This window comes from Cryptotermes secundus, unplaced genomic scaffold (assembly GCF_002891405.2).
Source record: "Cryptotermes secundus unplaced genomic scaffold, Csec_1.0 scaffold429, whole genome shotgun sequence".
NCBI lineage: Eukaryota > Metazoa > Arthropoda > Insecta > Blattodea > Kalotermitidae > Cryptotermes > Cryptotermes secundus.
Window position 1 is genome coordinate 920,306 of NW_019725845.1, and position 24,603 is coordinate 944,908.

At 39.0% G+C, this 24,603-nt stretch overlaps 1 protein-coding gene across 2 annotated transcripts in view; it reads right to left on the reverse strand.

Moving 5' to 3' along the window:
• The window catches only part of LOC111863706 (protein outspread), a 396,370-nt gene that overhangs the window by 23,443 nt on the left and 348,324 nt on the right, over positions 1 to 24,603 (reverse strand). For both annotated transcript variants that reach the window (XM_023850245.2, XM_023850246.2), the window contains exons 5-16: positions 21,606 to 21,681; positions 20,922 to 21,113; positions 19,674 to 19,862; positions 16,352 to 16,635; positions 13,146 to 13,286; positions 11,936 to 12,097; positions 10,472 to 10,665; positions 8,739 to 8,936; positions 7,936 to 8,071; positions 6,203 to 6,367; positions 2,814 to 2,905; positions 34 to 135 (exon numbers count right to left, since the gene is read on the reverse strand). In XM_023850245.2, coding sequence (XP_023706013.1) covers positions 34 to 135; positions 2,814 to 2,905; positions 6,203 to 6,367; positions 7,936 to 8,071; positions 8,739 to 8,936; positions 10,472 to 10,665; positions 11,936 to 12,097; positions 13,146 to 13,286; positions 16,352 to 16,635; positions 19,674 to 19,862; positions 20,922 to 21,113; positions 21,606 to 21,681 — 1,931 coding nt within the window. The remainder of the gene's footprint in view (positions 1 to 33; positions 136 to 2,813; positions 2,906 to 6,202; positions 6,368 to 7,935; positions 8,072 to 8,738; positions 8,937 to 10,471; positions 10,666 to 11,935; positions 12,098 to 13,145; positions 13,287 to 16,351; positions 16,636 to 19,673; positions 19,863 to 20,921; positions 21,114 to 21,605; positions 21,682 to 24,603) is intronic.

The window sequence follows — 24,603 nt, forward strand, 5'->3', positions numbered from 1 at the left end:
CAGTTCAACAGAACAACACATAGCCACACTCACCTGGCTTCCAGCTGATGATACAACTCCTGCCAATCCTCACCATTTGTCTGTTGTCGCCAATGAGTCAGCACTTCCTCATGCTCTCTCAGAAGCTCACCATAGCTGTAAGCATAAAGGTAATTTAAAAAGGAAATTATAAAAGAAATCTGTATTAATAAGGTTAATTAGTTTTTGTTTCAAAACAAATACTTCATAACATGAATGTGTCCAAATCACTGTGAACCTAAAATACTCTTGAATGCAGACACACACACATTCACAGACTACAGTCTGGCCATGACTAATAATCCCTGACCATGCCTGTAAGTGATGTAATAATCCAAACTTGGGTGGGAAAATACAGCACTGCTGTCAAATCTTTGTTTCAAGCCAAGATGTTGAAGGGTGCAGTTGCTAGCATAAATCATTCAGAGTCCATACAGCATGCATCATGAAACAGCACTTGCAAATGAGACACAGAGCTGGCAACATGTCTAGTCAGCATGTTACTGCTAGTCAATGCTGTTTTGAGGCTGACAGGAAGGATCACTATGTCATGATCAGGCTACAGGATGAATTTAAAAAACTGAATAAGAAATGAAAAACAGACACACTACAGACCGAAAACTTCATAAATTGTTATTATTCTGTGTTTAAATGAAGTAGGGGCATGAAAGGTTAGAGCACAAAACTGACTGACTGCATATAGATTTGTGTATGACCATTAAATCTGCAGCAAGCAAAATGACACATATTTCTCCTAACATATTAATTAATTTGTATTAAAAATGCATATATATAGCTTCATATTTTAATACATGCATAAAAATGTTAAATGGATGGGAATTTTATGAGTCAAAACACTGTGAAAGTCACATCATAAGATCTGTAGCCTACTTACAGCAATCATAATTGATCAAGCACCTTAAATCCTCCATCCAAAATTCAAAATAATATAGAACAAATGTCAATAAAAAATACAATAACTGCTTTAGTATTTAATGTAAAAACATTCATAAGAAACAGTTTGAGCCACTGCATGTAATCTGCCCAACAATGAATAATTAGAATTACAAGACTGAATATGGATGGGATCCAAAACATTCTGCTCGTTTATCATCTTCATTAAAATGTATCCAAACTGCAATAATCTTCGCTCATTTAACCGTCAGTGCCTTCATCAGATGTATGGAGCAGGCAGTCAAATTCTCAAAAGAATATGTAAGAAGAATTTAAATAGGCTCGCTGAAATTTCTATTGGCCATCATTTCATTATGATGAGAGTTATGTTTTTAGCCTAATCCTATGACTGTCAAGACCTGACACAGAACTACCCACTATACAGACCAAGGTTGCTTAGGAGTAAATGCAACTGTACACAGAAATTCACAGTACTCCCTCAAATTACCTCCAAATAACCACAAATATAGATAGCACAAAAGTCTGTTATTTTCCTTTAAACATCAATATACATAACCTGACACTATCCATGAGGTTGTATCAGAAAGTTCCTGGAAAGTTCACTGCCTCAGTGAAAGAAGATGAGAGGGGAGGCCAAGGTCACACTTCCACAAGCCTATTGCCTCAGTCTGCCACATGACAAAAGCCCCCTGTGATTTTGCTTTGTTTCCAAATGGAAAATGAACTGAAGGGACGATGTTTTGGAACAGTGTCTGACATCCAAAGGGAATCACATGTGGTACTCAATGGCATTAAGGAAAATGACGTCAATAGTGCTTTTGAAGTGAGGAAAAAAGATGATATCACTGTATACATCCCCAAGAAGACTATTTTGAAGGAGATGGCAGCCAAAGTTGAGTAATTTAAGCCTAAATTTCTTTTCTGATCTAGCCTGGGAACTTTCTGATACACCTCATATTAATGGAAATGTTATACTAAGTGATCAACATTGTACTGATCTCTTCAGCTGTGTCAGTTTTAATGCAAGTATGCTGAGCTGATATAAGTGGCTTGTATCATGAAAAGGGTCAAACTTTCCGGTCAAACGTCAAAATATAATCAACATGGTGACTGTGCTTCCATGGACAAATGTCGGACATATTATCGACAGCGTCTGTTTCGTGTTTCTGCGGTCATATTTTGATTATACGTCACTAGGTGGCACTGTAATTATACCAATGCATGCATGAATGTTTTGTCTGCCTCCTTCTGCCATCTGTTACCCCTGTTACGTCACGGCGGNGGGGGGGTTACTGAGTGTTGCATAACGATGGAAGGAGTGGGGGGTGTGTGACATCACTCGCGAGACCGCAGAGTTCACGTGATCCCTACTTCCTGTTGCACCATCCACATCACAAAACTATAGAAACGCTGAGCTGTCGCAAGAATTGAACAATCAAAAATGTAAGTACACATTTGGCTTTATAACTTTATCCCCTTTTTGCACCGATTTTTTAGGCAAAACGGTTCACTTAGTGGCTCGGCAGGCATTTAAAAACCCCTGATGACCTGGCTGCAGAAATTTTTCAAAATATGAAGACTGGATAGGGTTAAAACAAATATGTAAATTAAAATGAATATCTTAATAAGTAACTATGATACATTTCTGCCAGAAAATGTAATTTTGAATACAGTACATGCTGATATGCTTGGTGATGTGTTCTAATGATCACCTTTATTAGATTTAAAGAACAATAGTTTCAATTTTAAAAACCAAATATGTCACAAGTAATGAAAGTACATGGCACAGAATGTGGATTCCAATTTAAATTTTCAGCAAATATACGTATTACTGTTCAAGCAGTTCAGTCTGAATAACTACATTCTAGAGCACTGCTTACCTTTTCTTCAAAGCCTCTGCTTCAGCTGCTTCTTTGGTTTTCTGCCGAAGCTCATCTTCAGCACGTTCCAATGCCTTAAGCAAATCCTGCAACTAAATCAGAAGACTAACTAGCATCATAAATTGGCATATGCACACTATAATTTAATGAATGTTCTTTGCATTTGGCACAAGAAGTGATGCCATATTGGGAAACCTGTGGCTGTTCATGTTTCAGCTTTGCAACAGCATTAAAACAAATTACACAAAATTTTGGTACAGGATATCTGTACCAAAAGTTATCAAGAAAAGTTTACTCTAATATGTAATGGTTCATTAGAACTCCTATTCTCCACAAGGACATAATTTAATTTTCTCTCTAATTTCATTGACAGTTTTCTGTAGACCTAAACAAGAAACATTTCTGTGTCCTCTGATGCAAATTTTGGTTTTTCTGAATGAATGAGACTTGAATGTTTATCCTACATCTAGAACAAATAGATTTACATATACATTGATATACATTCTGAAGCTTTGGTTGGGACCACAAGAAATAAACACAAACTGAGGGAATCTCTTAAATCAGGACTCTTACTGTAAGCCTGGATGACAACTGAATGGCTTACTTATAACTGGAAAGAATATGCATGTCATACTAACATACCAGGTTCATTAACCAGTCAAGTGGTTATGACAATTATAGATGCCATGTGGTACCGTGTATTGTAGTGGCCATGACATCTATAGACATCATGCATGTTTCTAACTACTCCATTGTAGGTATAATGCCAGTCAACAATGGAAACTTGTACATTATGCTTGTAAGATGTTCTAGCTACTTCAGAGTGTGACAGGAAGTTGTTGATTGCTTGATAGCTGTCCTGGGTTCAAGTTCTTTTGACTAAATATTATCGCAGGTCCTAGCAAGAAGATGTGTGTAACTGATGAGGAGGTGTTCTATGAACTGTTACAAGAGAATATATACAGTGGTATTTCAGAGGGTGAATATAATAGTGATAGTGAAATAAACCCGAAAATTTCGTCAGGTGGTGAACAAAGTGTCAGCTCTGATGAAGCAGAAAATGTCAGCAACAACAGTAGCATGCAATCCGACATATGGGCAAATTCAGATGTTGAGTGACCACATTTTCCATTTAATGGCAAGCCTGGCATAAATGTTGATTTAGAAGACCCAAGTAACCCCATGGAATTTTCTGAGTTGTTTGTACACCAGACATTACTGAAGTAATAGCAAGAGAAACAAATCAGTATGCCCAAAATTTTTTTGAAAACACGCCTAATCTGAAACTAGAATCTAGGACCCACTGTTGGGCTGGTATTGAAAATTATATAATTATAAAGTATACACAGTATCTGCCACTTAAGTTGCAGCAATGTTTCCAGTGGTATAAACGTTTCAGTGACGATTTCATAGTCTGCAAAAGATAAGGATTTTACAGTGATTTTTGGAAGAACAGTTCATTCATCCATACTAGCCTTGAGCTTGCAAAGGAAGTACAATTTTTTAGCCTACATGGCAGTAAGAAACTCTGTTTATCAATGAGGCGTACAAAGTATTGCTAGACAGATTTGTCAGCTGACTATTATGATTGTGTTTATTTCTAAAAAACAACAGATACCACTGATGAACCTGTATATTGAATGTGCACGACTCAGGCATATGTGTGAGATCACACAGTCCGAATGAAAATAAAAGTTGGTGGCAACAGTGGTGGATTTTTTAAGAGTAAAGCCAGAAGTACAGACTTTTACTAAAATATATATAAACTTTAATACGAGGGTTGTACTGAAAGTCATGAGCAACAATTTTTTTTGTAAAGTAACATGCTTTATTATTGACAAACCAAATACACCACCTCAATCTACAGACTTTTCTTTATTTTTCCACATAATTGCCACTTCTTTGTATACATTTCTCCCGGCGTTCTGGGAGTTTGAAAATTCCCCTCCTGTAAAATTCCATTGCAGCCATCCAAAGACACTGATGCACTGCTTTCTGAATTGCCTCCCTTGTCTCAAAATGTTGTCCACACAGCTGATCCTTCACAAATCCGAAAAGATGGTAGTCAGAGGGTGCCAGAGCAGGGCTATAGGAGGGGTGTGGAAGAACTTCCCACCCCATCTTTGCAATTGCTACCAATGTGGGGCGAGCGGCATGGAGGCAAGATGTCATGCAGGATGATGATGTTTCATCTCGGACGTTTATCACGCAATGCCCGATGGAGCTTGTGCAGCGTCTGGACAAAACGAGCAGCACTGATGGTTTGCCCAGGTTCTAGGAATTCAGCCAGAATAAACCCCTCTGCATCCCAGAAGACTGTGTCCATCACCTTGACAGCTGATGGCACTGTCTTTGCCTTCTTTTTTGATGGAGAATGCAAATGGTGCCATTCCATACTCTGCTGTTTCATTTCAGGCTCGAAATTGTGAAACCAGCTTTCGTCACCTGTCACAATACAGAGCAAAAAATCATCATCTTCGTGTCGATATCTCTGCAGTAGTTCTGAGGTGATGGCTTTTCGCTAACCTTTGTGGTCTTCGGTCAAGAACCGTGGGACCCAACAAGCACAAACTTTCCTATAGCCCAAGCTCCCAATCATCTCCTGTTTTGCACTGTGCCATATTCCAAGTTTTTGGGCTACTGTGTCCACAGTCACATGCCTGTCATCTTGAATGATCTCATCCACTCTTTCCTTGTTGCGTTCAGTTGATGCTGTTCGAGGATGACTGCTCCGAGGCTCATTTTTGATGCTGGTGTTCCCATGTTTAAAATGTTTCACCCATCTTCGATCACTGCTCGCACCCATGCACACTTCCATAAGCATGATGAAGTCTCTGGTGAATTTCTGCAGCAGGGATATCCTCTTTCACAAGAAATTCGATGACAGCACACTGGCGAAAAAACATATGGTTGTCGGCCATTTTGTTAGGAGTGATACTGGTCATGTGATGCAAGCTATTGACATCACAAGACACTCAAGGTTAGCACAATAGCTGGTTCCACCTACCACCATACTCTCTTTCGTCTGCTGTTCCCAGGTTGCATGCAAGAAAAAGTTGCTCATGACTTTTGGTACGACCTACGTATAATGGCTATAGAAATGAAAATATAAGCACGTGAAGTCTTATAATTGGTCTTTCAGAAGCTTTTTGTATAATAATTTTTTAACAATATATGATTGAGATGCTGAATTTTAAAAGGAGGCCAAAAATTATAAAATTAAACACCACAGTAACAAATTAGATGTTGGGGGAATTTAATGTGTCACTGTCAGAGAGATAAGAACATGGAAAAGAACAACTTCACTGGTTAAGTATTCAAGCTATGGAGACAAGATGTTAATGGCCAAAATTCCAAAAACTAATCCTGACTGTAATATTAAGCGTTACCCGCTGTTCAAGAGCTGCCACATCTGACTTTCGCTGACGAAGCCTCAGCAGTTCCTTCTCTGCATTACTCACTTCACAAAGCGCCACATTCAACTGGCGCTTGAGATCCTCCATCTCAGATGACTGGTTGTCTGTGTCATATAGGGAACTCTTCACAGAATCCAGCTGAAAGAGAGAACAGGAATCATTGAAAGGTCACGAAGTACACAAAGGTCAGAAAATGCAGTCACTCTTATGACAATTGCACATATTGATGAGCTCTGTGATATTTCATATAAATGTTGGTAGTACTGACACCATCCCATATGACAAACTGGGATTCATTAAAGTCATTACATAATGGATACACAAAATGTGATGACAGTTAAAATGTTAGTAGCTCCGAATCAACAATGCTGTAATTAAATCTCCAACTAAAATTTCAAATCATGATCAAGAGGTTAAAATACTGCGACGTGCTGTGCTATGGAGGACACCCTCCCCCTCCCCTCACCGCCAGCGGTGATGTGCCGAGCGGAGCCGAAGTGAGCCGTGTCCAAGCATGCTGGTCACTATGCAAAGCGAGTAAACAGCGGTTGCTAGGCAAAGCGAGTAAACAGCGGTACCCATTATGTAACACGGGATGCCGCAGTTGCTACGTAGCCGTAAACAACTCCCAACAGCGTTGCTAGGCTATCGGCAAACACAGCGACTAGGGAACAAGGAAGCTAGTCGTTTCCCGTTGTCTGGCTGAGGGTTTATAAGAGAACTGCACTGCCTAAGGAGTCAGTTGAAATGTAGCCATTGCCGAAGACAGTTGGAATATAGCAGCAGTCGCAGAAAGAATAACCGGACGCATGTGTAATTGTGTAATTGGGAGTGTGTAATACAGAGAGACTTGTATAGCTCCCGTACTGTGAATACGTGTAGACTACTGAGGACAGTGTGAAGAGATTTGTGTGTAGGGTTTGTAAAGTGTGGAAACCTGTAACATTGTTATAATTAATTGTAGCCAAGACTTGTAGGTTGTTAAATAAACCAATTAACAATCCGAACTGCATCTTCAGTAACTAAACACGTTACAATACAAATATTGTAATGGAGGCTTTCTGGGGAAAAAACCCTCTTGGAAAGAATCTGTTTGAATTATTGAATATATGAGTGGACACCATAATATAGTTAAGTTAGTCCAGTAATTCACATATCAACAATATCTGAAATAATTATATATTTTGTACAGCACACAAACACATTATCAATTTACTCTTTAAAGAGCCTAAAACAGCTGACCCTAGAGTAGAGTCTTTCCTGCTAAGGCAACAGCCACTCAGGGTCTCTGTCTTTTCTAACATCCAAAGGTTCACAACCACACTCGCAATAATCTCTCACTCTTCTCATTCCTGTGTCAGACTACTCTAGTCCACACCCTCACATTCCTTCCCTTTAATTTATTAATATGCATTCAACTATGCCCAAGTCTTCCAAGTGGTCTATTCCCTTCAGATTTTCTGACCAAAACTTTGTGTGTAATCTCATCTCATCCATGCATGTTACATGCCTTATGCATTTAATGCTCCTTAATTTGATCACTCTTATGATACTGGGTGAAGAGTACACATTATGAAATTCCTTATCACGCAATTTTCTCCAGCCTCAAGATTTTTTATCTCTTTTAGGATGACATATTCTTCTCACCACCCTGTTCTAAAAAACACACTTGGTAAGGGATCTTAAATTATGTTGTATTAACTTACTCCAATACTTTCTTCAGCATCAGACTCAGGAAGTTCACCACAACAAGCCAGCAACAAATCATCGGCTCGCAGTGAGTCCAGAGTTGATCGTCTTGATGAAGGTGGCGATGACCGTGACCTCTTGTAAACTCGTGACCTACAATTTGATATTAATCTGTACAGAAAGTTTATATTGCCCATTCTGTTTAATTAAAAAAATTAAATCTATCCCTGTAACAGGCTGTGGAGGCCCATAGGGCTGTAAGATGTCAAGGCTCCCACATTTTCTAGACAATAGGCTCACAGATGGAAGTGAGGTTGTCACACTTATGCACTGACCACCATTTATGCCCCAAAACTTCCTGGTAATCATTTCTGTTAGAGGCTGAGTCAGTCCCAGGGCCATAGTGAGGCTAGCAGGATTGGATCGATTGAAAAATCCAGAGACATCGGCAATCGAACCTGTGACCTTCGGGCTTGTAGCATAGTGCACCTTTTGTTAAATAGCTTATATACATGGATTTGTATGAACCACAGTTAATGAATAAGATCTAAAGTTTGTGATGCTGGTATATTAATAAAATTATTGTGTTTTTGGACACTATTCATCATCCTAATCTTTATTTACATGACATTTCAGAGACTGGATTCGGTCTCCATCCTTATGTAAAAGATTACTCAGCAGGGTTTTTGCCTGATGTTGGAGACAGAATCCAGTCTCCAAAAAGTTGTGTTAAAAAAAATAGGACAATGGATAATTTCCAAAAATATAATACTCATAATTGCATAGTTATAGAAATTTCCTTTCCAAATTCATCAGTTACCTGGCTTTTTCTTTTACTCTGGATATAGGTGTCCTGTTCAAGGGTGGTGAAGGAGGGAGAGGAGTAAGAGGCTCTCCCCAGTCTTCACTTTCCCTACGTCCTCCTTCTGATGCCGTGCGATACTCTTCATCTGATGAGAAGAGTAGTGACCGAGGAGTAAGAGGTGTACTGGGAACAATTGAAGGTTCTTGTTCCAACCTGTAAGAATTGAATTACAATAACAACACAGCTCCTGTAACTCTTCTTACTAACATTTCAAATTATTAAGTATTAGTGTATAAATTACCTTTTGTGGTGAGTTAGTTTAGATTAACTTGGGACTCCATTTAGGTATGTGGGGTATTTCTCACAATTTATTTTCACTAGTAAGCCAAAATGCATTCTATCCAGCACTATTTCAGAGGGTATCCAACAGTACATTGCATCAGAGAAAGAAATTAAAATATATTACTAACAGTGAGAAAATAATGGACTTCAATTCAAGATATAGATGTAATGGTAGTTCTGGCACATAACATTTGACACTATCCTTTCAAATATTTCAGAGATTTAATTTTAATTAAACCAATTACAGTAAACTCCTGGTTATCTGGTATCCAAGCATCCAGAATTATCATAAAACTGGAGAAAATTTCAAAGAAAATGTACCATTTTTACAGTGTTGTTAAAAAACAAATTTGCAATGTGCCATGCTATGCAGTAGTTCTCCCAATGCTTTCCATTCCTCTCGTGCTGGTGAATTACAAAAGAGGCCAGTTCAATTTGTGATCACATTACAGTATACATAACCAAAATCTTTCAGCTGTCAAGCTGCCATATTGTCTAGGAAGACTCCTGCTCAAGAACAAAAACAAAAACATGTTGCTCTCACTGCTTACTGGGTTTCTATAAAAGTTTTCTCATGCAATAAGCAGATTCATAGACCCAGCAGACCCCACTTCATACATTTTGGATAAGAGCTAGTTTGCTGCACAAAGTACCATGCCTTCTTGGTCACATCTGAGTGTCTACATTTCTCTTTCTAAAATGTGGTGATTGTAAAGTTCAATGACTTTAGTTTGGACTTCAAAATCAGTCAGAAATGCAGTGACAATTTTCTTAATAATGAGCAGATACAAGGGCAAGAGAGTTAATAAGATGCAAGTGCTCATCATGTAAGCAATACATAGATGTCATCTGTATGAAAATATATGATGTAATACATAAGCGCGTCCACATGCACACATGTAATTTGCTATACAATGCTAGGGGGCCCTATGCCTAAGCAGCATTATGCTCTGCTGCCTACCCTTCCATGCACTCCAACCCTTTCCTCACATTTTTCTGCTTCTCACTTCCACCTCAAAACTCATCCAGAAGAAGGCACCTGCAATGTGTGCAGAAACATTTAAAAAAACCTCAGCACACAATGCATCTGAAAACCAAAATGTGACAGGATGGGAAAATGCAGGGACAAGAAATACACTGCATCATGAGGAAAGAGGACATGCAGTGTGTGGGGAAGTTGTTCACATAGATTATTCATAACCTTGATATACTGCAGAGCAACAAAGTTTTAAAGAAATATTAAGTATGCTAAATCAACTATAAAGAATCAACATTACATACTTTGATTTATTACTATTCTATTTAATGATCTTTTGATACTGATGGAAGACTGAATGTCAAACATGTGTATGTCACATGAGGCAGACTGTGAAAAAAAAAAAGGTTCATGGAATTTTAGAACTTACTGCCCAGTGGGTGATGCAAGCTGCTGTGAATTGTCCAATTCTTGCTCAAGCCTCTCACCCACACTCAGAGTTCTATCACAGCCTCCTGCAGATGGAGGTTCTTGTAAGCCTGCAGCTTTACGCAATGCAGACATCCAGTTGGCACGAATACCAGCTGTCACAGCTGATAAAACATACCGACGTTCATCCCATGCCTGAAAGACAACAAGAATGCGCCTTTTATGTATTTAATTGGCAATGCAGAGGTTACAAGAGACTTTCTAGCACAAACAACCATACCATTATTTTAAGGCTTTGACATGTACATGTGGAAAACTTTCATGAAACCAGTATCTTCAAATAACTCACTTACTAGAATTACAGAAACAATAGCTTCATAACTGCCACAACAGAATATTTAGAATGCTTAATAAAGGTTTCCTTTCTGATGACAAGCAATGGTATATTATATCAATAAAAGTTCCTATGAACAGCAGAAAACTCTGTTTAAGAACAAGGGAGTAACAGGTTGTTCCTGAAATAAGAATGAACTTTGTAGTTAGCAGAAGTTTATTGACTTTTGCCCCCCTTCCCTTAAAAATAGAGTGGGAATACTTTTGACTATAAAACACATTTTTGAAGACATCAAAATGAGTAAGAAAATTTAAAGATTTATAAAATAAAGTCAATGCACAGAGTAACATAATTTTCCATTTTCCATCAAATTTCATCAAAATTAAATTTCACTTCACCAAACTGAATTCCTAGCTCCCCTGTATTTGTTGCATTAACATCTCTCTTTCAAGCCATAATGACAAGTAGTTCAGTTCACAGAACTTACTTCTGATATCTTTCTCTGTCACGGACAACTCTTTAAACTGGTTTCTGCTCGGTTTCATGACTTTCCTGTTCCAAGCACAGAAGTGCATAGCTGTTCCTTCTAAAGCTGCTCCATTTGCAACTAATCTATTAAACATCACCCAATAACACCTACACACCCACCTTGCCTTTGTATATATTACAGGACAGACATAAATTATGGTCTGGTCTAGAAAACCGAAATTAACGGCCGTGGGAATTCATTGTGCTGACCACGCGACACCCTCCATCCGCAAAAGTTGGCACTAACTTCACCGACAAGCGGCAGTCGCTCGGTTGGTCGGTCGGTCGGTATAGTTCGCTTGTGGACTAAAATCATGGAGTTTGTTTTGTTCATAAATTATGGACCATAGTACAGAGTGATTTTTTATGCAAGAATCCAGTGTTAGGAATGTAAATAACATCATGGATTAGAGAGCTAGTGTAATTTTGGTGAAACTCGTATGTGCAGTATGTATTATGCACCATCTTTAACACAGCCCCAAAATGGTTCCAGCCCTCTAATGCGTGACATTAACAATCCTAACATTGGGTTCTCATTTTAAAAAATCACCCTGTACATTAGTACAAAGCAGAGAGACAAATATTACAAAAAGACACACTAACCAAAGTTTGGAAACCATAGTTGCGAGCAACCTGAACTTCAGATATAGAGTTCACACCATTAAGGTCTATGACTCCATCCAGAATACCCTTATCCTCAGCTGTAGGGTCACGGTAGTACATCAGTGCTGCCCCACGCAGAACAAACCAGTGCTTGTTCCATTCCTGAAACAAGAACTTCATCTCATAGAGCAGGTTTTGGTTGTGATGTACTACATACAGACATATTTTGTCACTCAGTGTTACATTGAACTATGTTTGACATGCAAGCCACCCTTGTATTGTCTCTTAAAAATAAATAACACTTCATTTCCTCCTGAGCAGCTAAAATGCCACTCTTTTGTAGTATCTAACTGTATGCAAGAAAATTTCATGGCACACGAAGCTGAAGAATTTGAAATACATTCATCAAACACAACTATTTCTTATCAGCACTAAAATGGACTGAAGTAGTGTGTGCCTCCAAATCAAATTCTATAAGGTCATAATCTTTCAAAATAAATTTTGTTATACAAACTGTTAAAACCATGAAAAAATAACAACAGCTAAACAATGCAAGGTTGCACTTTACTTCTATGACAGTAAATGATGAAACATTATACCCATGAAAGTGAAACATATTTTAATGGGCTAAAGTTTGCAACTAAACTACTAATGTGGAGTTCTGAGGTTATGTCTGACAACTTTCTGGCATGCTAGTAGGAATTCTGTCACAATATAGGTCTTTAACGTATGTACTCACTAACTCACAAGTTCTGTTGGCAAAGCTATACAAATCGAAGCAACAAAAGCTCTGTTCAAAGTGGCTGTACATACCCATCAAAGCCTAAACATTCCAAGCTATTTTTTTCCCCACAGCTTCATTTAAAAAATGTTGCTTCTTTCCCTTTACATGCTTTACACCAAATCCTCCTTAACTGATCATCCTATTAGTACACGTTAGAGTGCACACACCATGAAGTTGATTGTTTGCTTTGTAACTTCTGACATTTCTCATTTAACTCATTCTCTAAGTTTAAAAACAGACACATATGAAACACATGATACACATAAAGACTCTGCATCTTTGTTTCTTTAGTTATGCACAGTCTCATCCATCCAGAAAACTGTGAAATATCAGTTACTAATGATCATTGCATCATTAAATTTATCTCCTACTGAACCAAGTTCAAAATACAAGTAGACTTACTTTTCATTTACCATACTAACTTACTTTATTGGGTCCTTGCTTCATGAGCCAGCCCTTCTTGATGTTCAGCAAGTCTTCAGCTGGGAGGTCAACACGTAACTCTGAGCTTGGAGAGTAGCGATGCGTAGATATGTCCAATCCACAACCGTCAGGATCCCCACGGACCTGTTATCACATCAAAGCTTTGTCACATGTGGTCCAGAACACAAAAAATCTACATAAAACATAAAATATTGTAACGTGTTTCGTTACCGAATACGCCGTAGAGATCATTAATTGGTTTATTTAACAACCTACAAATCACGGCTACAATTAATTATAACAATGTTACGGGTTTCCACACTTTACAAACCCTACAACAAAATCTCTTAACACTATCTTCAAGAGTCTTCACGTATTAATAACGCGGGAACTATACAAGTCTCCCTGAATTACACACTCCAAATATAACTGGTTATCACAAACTATCACTGATTCTCGCACACGCGTCTGTAGCTCGTAACTTGCGAACTGAGAACTCGTTGATAACGCATTCGCTTGTAGGCTTGCTCGGAACTGAGCTCGGTGATGGCCACGTTACAACTCTCGCAGCCGCTGCGCAGTTCCCTTATATAGCTGCAGTGCTTGCCTGTTGTGTAATGAGTGCCACGTCATCCTGTTACATCACCGCGCGTTGCACATTACGTTACCGTTTGGAGGGGGGGAGAGGAGGGCTGACTCACCCACCGCGTCACTGCTGGTGGGGTGGGGGGGTTCTCCGTTGCGCAACATGTCACAATATTAACAAAATTGAATTTCACAACTTAAGCTTTCAAGTAAGAATGTAGCTCTGACTGGTCTACAGATTCTCTTACAGAGCTCCCAACATACAGACACTCTATACATACGCGTTCTTTAATGGTATCAGCAACTCAGACTATATGGCTTTGATAGGATAATTGGCAAATAACAAATTGTAAGTGAATGGGAATGTAGTGGTCATAGCCTAATCTGAGTTGCTATATCAGATATTAGTCTGGAGGGACTGAGGTGAATCATGAAAAATTTCAGTAGGCAGAGTTTATGTACTGGTTCAGATTTGAACTGAGCACCTCCTAAACATAACTTTAGAGTGTTAACATTGCACTAACCCATTTTGTCCTCAACAATATATAGCTTAACACTATTGTTGCAACATTTGACTGAAGTCGAACATGCATCCATTACTGCACAGTGCAACATTCAACTTCAGTCCACAACAAGAAATAGTCTTCTCCTTTTGCTGTGGCATTCAACTTCATTCACTAGACAATTAAAACATATTTATGTTGCTCTTTTTTTTTCATATTCTTACTTTAAAATTTCATTATTTTATGAAAATGGTGAGAAATGAATACACAACAAAAGGGTTAATTTAAACTTATTCATAAGGATGGACATCTGGGAACATCCCACATACTAACACGTGGTTTCCCCAGTCTAACAGACAGCACTCACTCCTAGTCAACATCACATTGCCGCACGTTGCTGCCACCACTCATATTTATACAGCACTCGATGTCCAGCCCACCTGCAGATCATCACGTGTGCTAACCAATCAGCATTCACAATCACAACTGCAAGTTTGAGCTCCACCCAGCAAGCATAGTATAAAAGTGGAGCCCAAAGCTCACAATCATCAGTGATCACATTCAGTTCAGAGTGATCAGTCATCATTGTCATGAGCTGTTCAGTGCACCAAAGACAGCTGCCGCAACTCTCCTGCAACCACACTCTGCTACCAGACAGCTAACGTAGCTGCCACAGCTCTCCAGCAACCGAGCTCTGCTACTAGACAGCTAATGAAGTTGCTGCAACTCTCCAGCAACCTCGCTCTGTGACCAGGCAACTAACGTAGTTTCCGCAACTCTCCAGCAACCTCACTCTGAGACCAGGCAGCTAACGTAGTTGCCGCAACTCTCCAGCAACCATGCCGTAGGCAGCTGTTACTACCGGCGCACACAGCACATCACCGGCCATACAGACCAGCTAAACGGCCGTAAAGACTTGGTCTACTACAAAGGAGCAAATTCTACCAGCGCACTCACGTTGGAACAAACTGCCCTTTTCAGGGCCAGCCAACTTTTGAATATTCCACAAAGCTTCGCAGCTATTCTTTACATTAAATTTATACAATTTAATATATACAATTGTTATAGTTTTACGTGGTTGTCTTCTAGAACATTGACAATCCCACAGACATATGAATATGACCCAACACAAAGCTTTCCAGTTTCTGCTTTGGGCACAGAATGCCTAAGAATATACATATAACATATATATTGTGACATGTTGCGCAAAGCCGAGCCCCCCCCCACACCAGCAGTGACGCGGCGGGTGAGTCAGCGCTCCACTCCCACCCCTCAGCGGTAACGTAACGCTCGCGTAATAGGCGAGCAATCACCCCGCATCCTGGCAGCTACGCGCGGTGACGTCACGAGCGGAGCCGGAGAGAGCCGAGCGGAGCCGAAGATAGCCGAGCCCCGTAACCGGGTAACTATGCAAGGCCAATCAACAGCGGTGATGTAACAGGATGACATGGCACTCATTATGCAACAAGCAAGCACTGCAGCTATATAAGTGAGCTGCACAGTGGCCGCGAGTCGAGTTCTAATGTGGCTACCAGAGAGTTCTACTGTAGCAGTCGGCGACTTCAGTTGTACTGTGCCAGCCGCCGAGTTATAAAGTAATAGTTGCCGAGAGTGTGTTATCAACAGTTCTCCAGTCAGCGGACTACAGTTGGAGTATAGCAGCCGTCGTGGAAAGAAGATCCGGACGTGTGTGTGATTGTGTAATTGGGAGTGTGTGATACAGTGATACATAGCTCCCCTACTGTAAACGTGTAGACTACTGAACACAGTGTGAACTGATTTGCGCATAGGGTTATAAGTCGTGAAACCCCGCAACAGTGTCGACAGATTAATGCGATTAGGGTTATAAAGTGTGAAACCCCGCAACTGTGAGATAAGTAATTGTAGCCGTTACTTGTAGATTGTTAAATAACCCAATTAACCATCTCTACGGCGCCTTCAGTAACGCAAACACGTTACAATATATTACATATAACTGTGATCTCTATACAAAATTGTATTAACTGGTGGAAACAATCATACTTTGTATAAACCCATCATGGTTACCTTTCATAGTGCTATTACACAGTATACTCTAAGATTGTGGTTAATTCAAAGACTACAAAGAAGATGTATTCTTACAAGTTTATCTCCTCCACCATCAATGTGATCTTGGTGAGAGATGATCGGACTGTCTGTCCTGTCAAACCCTTTCTTTTGTTCTTCCTCACTATATTCTCCATCTCTTGTGGGTTTTGTCTGGTAAACAGGGTGTACAGCTGCAGCAGTACTGTGGGACTGAATGTTGCGACGGCACCGTGGTCTTGTTAGTGATTCTGCAATATCCTTCAGCTTCTCATCACGTTGTTTGTCACATTCACTCGTGTATTCTTCCAGAAGAATTCTGCGTGCATCATGGTGGTCACCTGGGTACATAATATAACCAGAAAAACTTTAAAACCCTCGACTACCAAAAATCTCACATGTCATTAATATGAGTGTGTCACAAAATTTACAACTGCACTTTGTTCAAATACAAAGAAACATATCTCCAAATGAGGGCTCTTAATGCATGCTATACCGACCAAAATTATAATAAGACAAGAATGAAAGAGGCAAGGCATAGATGATGATTCAGACAGAATGATTGAACTCTTGCATTTGAATAGGTTATAGAATTTTAGATAACCCTTCTACCTACAGACTGTCTAGCCTCTACTTTAACCAAACTTGTCTGTTATAAGTCTCACAATGAAGAATCTGTTGGCAAATATTATAAAATTGCCTTATGGGCTTACATTTCCCTCCTCAAGTCTATTAAGCAATGTTTCTGATGATATACGAGCCAGAACCTACCAGCAATGTTTGCCGCTGTGCAAAATGCCATCTACTAACATTTCATTGCCATTTCTCCACTTGGATCTAACATGCATCATCTGCATGGAAAGTCACTTTTCAAGAAATGGAAAAATTCAGCATAATCCTCACGAGGTGAGGCAATTATTTTCTTTTTTCTTTTTAAAATTTCTACTTTGCTTTAACACTTGATTTTCATTTTATTTACAGATTTCTGGGCATAACTGGTATGGTTGATTTTGTGAGACTGCCTCTTTTGTGCAGGTTCTTCTTCAAGATCCACCAGAAGACTGTTTTACTCTGATATTCTATTATAATTTTTGTGTATTCAATAATAACTTAAAAGGTAATAATTTGTTATTAATGGGCATGCGGTAGCGTAGTTGGTTGAGGCACTATGCTACAAGCCGGAAGGTCATGGGTTCAAGTCCTGATAAGGTCACTGGATTTTTTCAATTGACCTAATCCTTCCAGCCGAGCTATGGTCCTGGGCTCGACTCAGCCTCTAACAGAAATGAGTACCAGGAATATTCTTGGAATATTTTTGGGGGGTAAAGGGCGGCTGGTGCGTAGGACTGACAATCTTGCCGCCATCTATGAGCCAATTGTCTAGAAAATGTGAGAACCTCAACATCTCACAACCCTATGGGCCTCCACGGCCTGTTACAGGGATAGCTTTACTTTTACTTACTTTACAGAGCCTACATTAAAAAACTCCCTGCAACAATTAAAGTGCAAGTCCAGTGAACATGATTACAACTTAAATTTGAGACCAAGGACTAGCAACTGCATGTACAGAAATACATCTCCAGTTGGGATTATGTGCTGACATTTTTAGTAAAACACATTTCACCCCTTGCAAGAGTTAGCTTCCAGTAATTTTGTGGACAACGTATTGGTAATATGGCATTTTTCAAATTAAATTTCCAAACTTCTTTATCTCCACAGAATATTCTGACAAGCGAATTAAAATTACAGCCTAATAGCCAGGGTACCTCCATTGTTTTCATTATACATATAAAGAATCTCCTCTAACAACATTCTTCTACATCTGCCAGATGGCTGCCTGGCTCAACCTCATAGTGGCACATCCTTATAACTAATCAGCCATACCTATCTGGAACTTACATCTGTCACACAGCAATAGAAGTACTTCAAAATTAACTGTTTTTTATAACAAATAATGCCTCTCTCTACCCTTAAACTATATCTCACTAAAAGTGATCATATGAAAGACAAAAGTCATCAAACAGAGTGCAGTGTTCCTAGAACTCACAATCTATGGACTGATGCAGTAATGTAAATTCTATATAAATCACCACAGTTGACCGTGAAGATGGAGGCGATACGTTCCTTCAAAACATCGGTTGACTTTCAGTGGACTACACCGTGTTAAATCCCAGATGGCAGTACCCTATATAGTTTGTGTTTTAACATTATAACCTTTAAACACCAAAGACTCACTAGATAAATCAATTATAATAAATTGCACCTATACTGTCAAAAAGCATGGTTAGATATGCCAGTAACAATTAAATATGTAGACTGTTATTTGTTTTGTACAATGAACCGTGCAACGGTTCTTCCCCGTGAAGTTCCTTGGAGTCCCCCCCCCGAAACGCCAGGATGCGAGCCGTTCCTCTTTTTCCACTTAAAGTCTTAGCTGACGTCAGGTCAGCTGACCTTGTCTCCCCCCCTCCTGGAAGCAATGCGAGGTTTCCTGGTTAAGCAGAACGAATGTATCGTTCTCTCTTCCCGATACCTCCGGTCAGGTAACTTCGCTGCTTCCAAATTCTGTGTTTAGGTTGATTGAACTTGTGAAATTTCGTTTCGGCCCTTGCAGTATCCGAAGGGGGAAGAGTGCCCTCGCGACCCGATCGAGGTTGCATCGAGTCGTGAGGTTAATCTTGTGTTGGTAATTTTGGAAACGCCAGTAACTGACTTACTGTTGTATTTGGTTTCCTTTTCATCACGACGCCGTGTGGCGTAAGTAAATGGATTTGTTTGAAGTTTGAGTTGGCTTGAATAGCCGGTCGCCCCTCAGGCGTGTCAGTACGAGTGTATATTTCTTTGTACCCTTAAGGCTCGCCAGAGTACAGTCTTTACGGTTGATTATGTTTTGACCAGTGCCTGCCCATCAGGCAGAGTACACCTGTATACTTTAGTTATCAATATACACATTTATTTATATGTTGGAAACACCAGTCGTATTTGTGTATACTTGGGTAGTGTGTGTTCCCTACTAGTTCAGACTAGCAGATCCGTCCAGCTTGGCCCATAGCGCCGACAGTGGTTTTCCTCTCCCGAGATCCCCTACTCGACCTTGGGGAGGCATAGTGCATCACGTACAAGCAAGTCGTCTTATGAGCCTGTCCCTTACCCATATTGAGCAGGAGTTCACGGGTCTAAGTGGGTAGGAGAACTGGGTTCTCGACCCACAGGGTCAAGGGACACGGCTCAACAATTTGAGGCAGAGAGAGTGTATACAGAAAATGCACTGCTGTTTTACTGGTTCATGAACCAGTAAAGGCTGACACCCACTGATCAGTATAATAACTATATACTGTTCAGTTTTCACAACTGCATAATATTCATTGTAGGTACATACTTGGACTCTCTGCCTTGCTACGATCCCTCCATGTTGGTAGCATCCCTGAGAAGTCCTCAGAGAAACTCCGACCAGTTTTCACCCCTCGTTTCTCTCTGTTTGCAACTCTGCGAGTCCTAATCTTTTCTTCACTCTGAATCTTATCCCGTGTAGGTGGTGATGCAGAAGAAGCTGGCTGGTCACGGTAAACTAAATCAAAGGCAAATACGTATATGTAGTATATATGTATGTAGACAACAATACTTTTCAAAAACAGAAATATCAAGCACATCAGAGTCTGTAAACCAAACAGTGGAATGTTGGTTACTCAAAAACTGGCTGTCTCAAAAAAACAAAGGGTTATGTTGAATAAACTCTTTCAAGCATCTTAAAAGTATGCATCCTATTGTGCTCACAAAGTTTTAAAGAGATTTATCACAAAATATTTCATTTCCATTTTTGTACAATTTTAATTGTTACGTTTAATCTTTAGTCTTTAATTTCTAAATTTTATTATCCGAGTATTTTAAATTTTAACGGAAAGATTCAATTTATGCATTTAAAACTCTCAAGAGTACAATGAGGATCCTTATTGAAGAATTAAATTCAAATAGTTAGATGAAATTCAACAACTGAGACTGGGATCATTGTACACCTGATGAAGACCCAGTATATGGGTCGAAACACGTGTCGATAAAAACAAATGTTGATACACCAGTGCCTACTTTGTTTTTAAATACAGAATACTGTTGTGTAGACTGCATACTTTTGTATACATTTATACAAATGTATACATTTGTATACCTTGTTTCACGCATGTTAATTTACATTACTGTCCTACTTTCAATACACTCAAGTTGTCAAATATGCAGAACTACCTCATTAATCATTTACTCCTGTTTTATTGTCTGAAAAAATCTAACTCCATAAGGTTTTATCAGAAGTGAAATGTAATTCCCTGATCTTTTTGTACTTTAACTAGAAATATTATAATCATTTGCAATGACCTTCCAGAAGAATATACCAATAATTAGTCTGCAAAGATCACAAAAAAGAATAACGGCGATTCTGTAAAAATTGTAAGTCATGCCTGTAGGACCTGTACGCTTGCAGTAATCAGTGTCATTTAATTGTAATCATTTATATGATTCCTACAGCAGCTGTAGTCAACTCTATAAAGAATGATCTTAAGTTAAAAAAATTAATAGGTCTGCAAGTTTTTAAAACAAACTTCCTTTCTGTCAGGGTCACAACAATTAAAATGCTTACTTTTCCTTGAGTCCACAGGTATTGTGACTGGTACTTCAGGTGCTGGTTGCGTTTCAGCTGGTGGGGTCACATCTCGTGTGGGGAAGGCTTCTGCCTCCACTGGTAACCATGGTGGTGATGGGCTATGCCGCAGAGAGCTCGGTTCAGTGTGGCAGCTGTTGAATCGTGGTCTTGGTTCGCTAGGTGTTGTGGCTGGATGTAGAGATGCAGTGCATTCCATTAATATATATTTAAATAAAAGGAAAATGACAAATGTGTTATATAGCAATACAATAAAGAATGGTAACAAATTTAATTCTACATTACATGCATATTTAAAGTTATATTTTACCCAACAGATTCATAACCAGAAACAAGTTACAAAAGGCTACCAAAAAGTATCCTTTCTCCGTGCTTGTTTATGATAATCAACTGTCCTCACCTACTATAGCAGATGGGTATGTACCTTAGATGCACACCTATTACAATCAGGAAGAACAACATTCATGAACACCTGAATAGTATGCACTAAGCAGGCACAGACATAAGGAGAAATATTGATTATTTTAGCATAGAGAATATTCCCCTGATTAATAGTAAAATAAAAAAAATCAAGCATTGAAATCAGGTATCTGACATGATTTAATATGCATGTCACAAATGTAGGTGCCATTCATGTAACAAATAATCCTAAGGTTCCCTCACCCCTGACTGAAGGAGGCTGCTGCAGAATACTGGTTGCCTGACCTCCAGGAAAAGTTGCATTGCGCTTATGCCGACCCTGAAAAAATACAAAACCAACCTATTACTGGAAGAAAATTACACTGTCTTGAGTCACTTCACATCCTAGCAGGCAGACACAAATCCATGCGATACTACATCAGTACCAAGCTACAGAATTAGTATTCTAGTCCATCACTAATTTCCTGATGTTATTCTAATTCTTTCAATACAGAAGTGAGGTTATGAAAGATTACACAATACATAATTCTTCAGCCTGTCCTCCTCTGTTCAGGATGTGAGACAGAGTATACGTATATGACTTATTCTTCACACTATATTTTGATTACTTGTAACTGCTAGCCAAAAACTTGGGAAATAAATGAATTTTCAGTGACAAGCAGTATTTTTCTTTATCTAATTATAATGATAACTTACACCTTAAAAACTTCCACCACATATATATCTATATATATATATATGTGTGTGTGTGTGTGAATGTAAAGGAAGTACACTTTCATTGAGGAAGAAAACATGGCTTTTAATAATGTGCCACTACATCTGTAAAGTGTGAAACATAGAAAAATGGCCAAACCTGTGACAGGTCTTACATTTGAAAATGCAGGTTCAATTTCAAACAAAGTGAAATATTCTGAATTTCATTAGACTCCACACTACTGCCAGGACAGGCTATAAGTGTTGTCTCCTTGCTGCCAACAAAATCATATTTCAAAATGCTGATCAACAGTTTCCAAAAGCTTCATGTCTTAAATATGAGACTTTATATAACAGAAGACAAATTTTGTTTTATAAAGTAAAATCTATTTAAGTTCTGTCTTCTGAGATATAACATTATGCAGTCCTGTGAAAGTTAACTTCTACTGGTCTACACAGTGTGATATCCCAGAAGACAGAACTCTTCTTAGTCACCATTATGAGAAGCTTAGATCCAACATAAACCCTTGCTTATAAATTACTGTGAATGGCTACAACTGTACATTTATACTTCCAATTACAGAATTATTTATTAATGAGCAGATAAATATGTACCAAATGTCAGTTCAAACCCACGCATAGACATTAAAAAAATTTAAGTAAAAGAAGCTGCAACAACCTGCACAACCAGAGATATATGGTTCTCACCAATCAGCAACTTCCAGCTCACTGATCAGGATGCTGACAGAACACTGGCAGTTATGAGAGTGCAGTCAAACAGTGACATCAACACTGCCACCCACAGCAGTTCGTTTTAAATTAATATGGAGCACATAACACTCTTGTTCTGGCCATTCAGTTAACAGTATACCATGATGATGACATATGCAACCTACATGTTAGCGTAGCCAAGTGGAGATGAGCTAAATGACATGACCTAGACATGTCAGTTCCAGCAGGCCAAGAGTTATTGTTCTGAGGATTAAATACAAAATGATGGAACAGTTAAATTGCCAAATGAAGTTGTATGTGTATCTCACCCTGATCTCACTGCATAAATGTACCCCACTAATCAGGTTAACAAAGAGCAAAGTCACTGAATTGTATTTTGGTGGTAAGTGGTTTAACTCTGGCCAAGACTGTCTAACCTGAGTATGATTCTTTTTGTGGTCTTCCTCAAGTCTTCAAGGATACTGTAAGTACAGTACCTACAAACAGGACACAGTAACTTCTTCCCAAACTCTCATGAATTACAATCCATACTGCACTATCATTTCTCATCTGATCCTACTATAAACCAACACAACAAAGGCATCTGATCAACAGAACCACTTACTTACTTTACTTACTCATGGAGCTGAGCCTTTCTGGAGGAGCCGCCAATTCTGCAGCTACTCAAGAATTTCTCAGCATTTTATGGAACCCGACGGTTCATCACAGTGTTCACAAGAGCACTCCACTGGTCCCTATCCTGAGCCAGATCTATCTAATCCATACCATCCCATCCTATCTCTCTAAGATCCATTCTAATATTGTCCACCCACCTATGCCTTGGTCTTCCCTGTGGTCTCTTTCCTTCTGGCTTTCCCACCAATATCCTATATGCATTCCTTGTCTCCCCCATTCGTGCTACATGACCTGCCCACCTCATCCTCCTTGACTTGATCATTCTAATTATACTTGGAGAAGAGTACAAGTTATGAAGCTCCTCATTATGCAGTTTTCTCCAACCTCCTGTCACTTTATCTCTCTTCGGTCCAAATATTCTCCTCAACACCCTGTTCTCAAACATCCTCAGTCTATGTTCCTCCCTTAATGTCAGAGACCAAGTTTCACACCCATANCACATTTTCAAAACATCTGTTTCATCTTTATGTCATGATTTGTCCTGCATTTTGATGACGAGACAGTAACATATACTTAGTTTTCTCTGTGTTTACTTCTAGACCAACCTCTTTCGATCAACAGAACCACAGAAAGTAAAATTTAAAATCATATATTCAGATTCTACACACATTCATCAATAGTAACATAAGTATGTCCATGTCCTCCTATAATCTGTTATAATGGCCATATGAGGTGGATAGGTTAAGATCTAAAAGTTCGTGACAATGATATAGTAATACAATTTTCTGGACATTATCAGTCCTAATTTCATTCAAAACTATGTTTCAGGCACTGGACTCTCATCCTCAGGTATCCCCAGGTGGACAGAATGTTTAATTAACTTGCATTGAGCTATATTAAAACTTGTTGGAATTTTTGTTTTGATAAATGCCAGAAGAAAAAATGTGCTCACAGACACATGTAAATAATAATATGGAATTTTCTGTCTGTATGCTGTTTGAGAACTGCTCTACCTTACATTAAACTGAACACATGCAGTATTAAATGGGAGTTTGTCAAACGACTGTGTCAACAATCCTGCAGTAATGTGTGGGTTTATTGAGAGGTACCAGGTTTGAACAATGGCATGGCAGTATTTGGCTTCACCAATCTTTCTGCTATAGGTTCGTTCTTACCCTTTTCCACAGTATGTACAAGAACT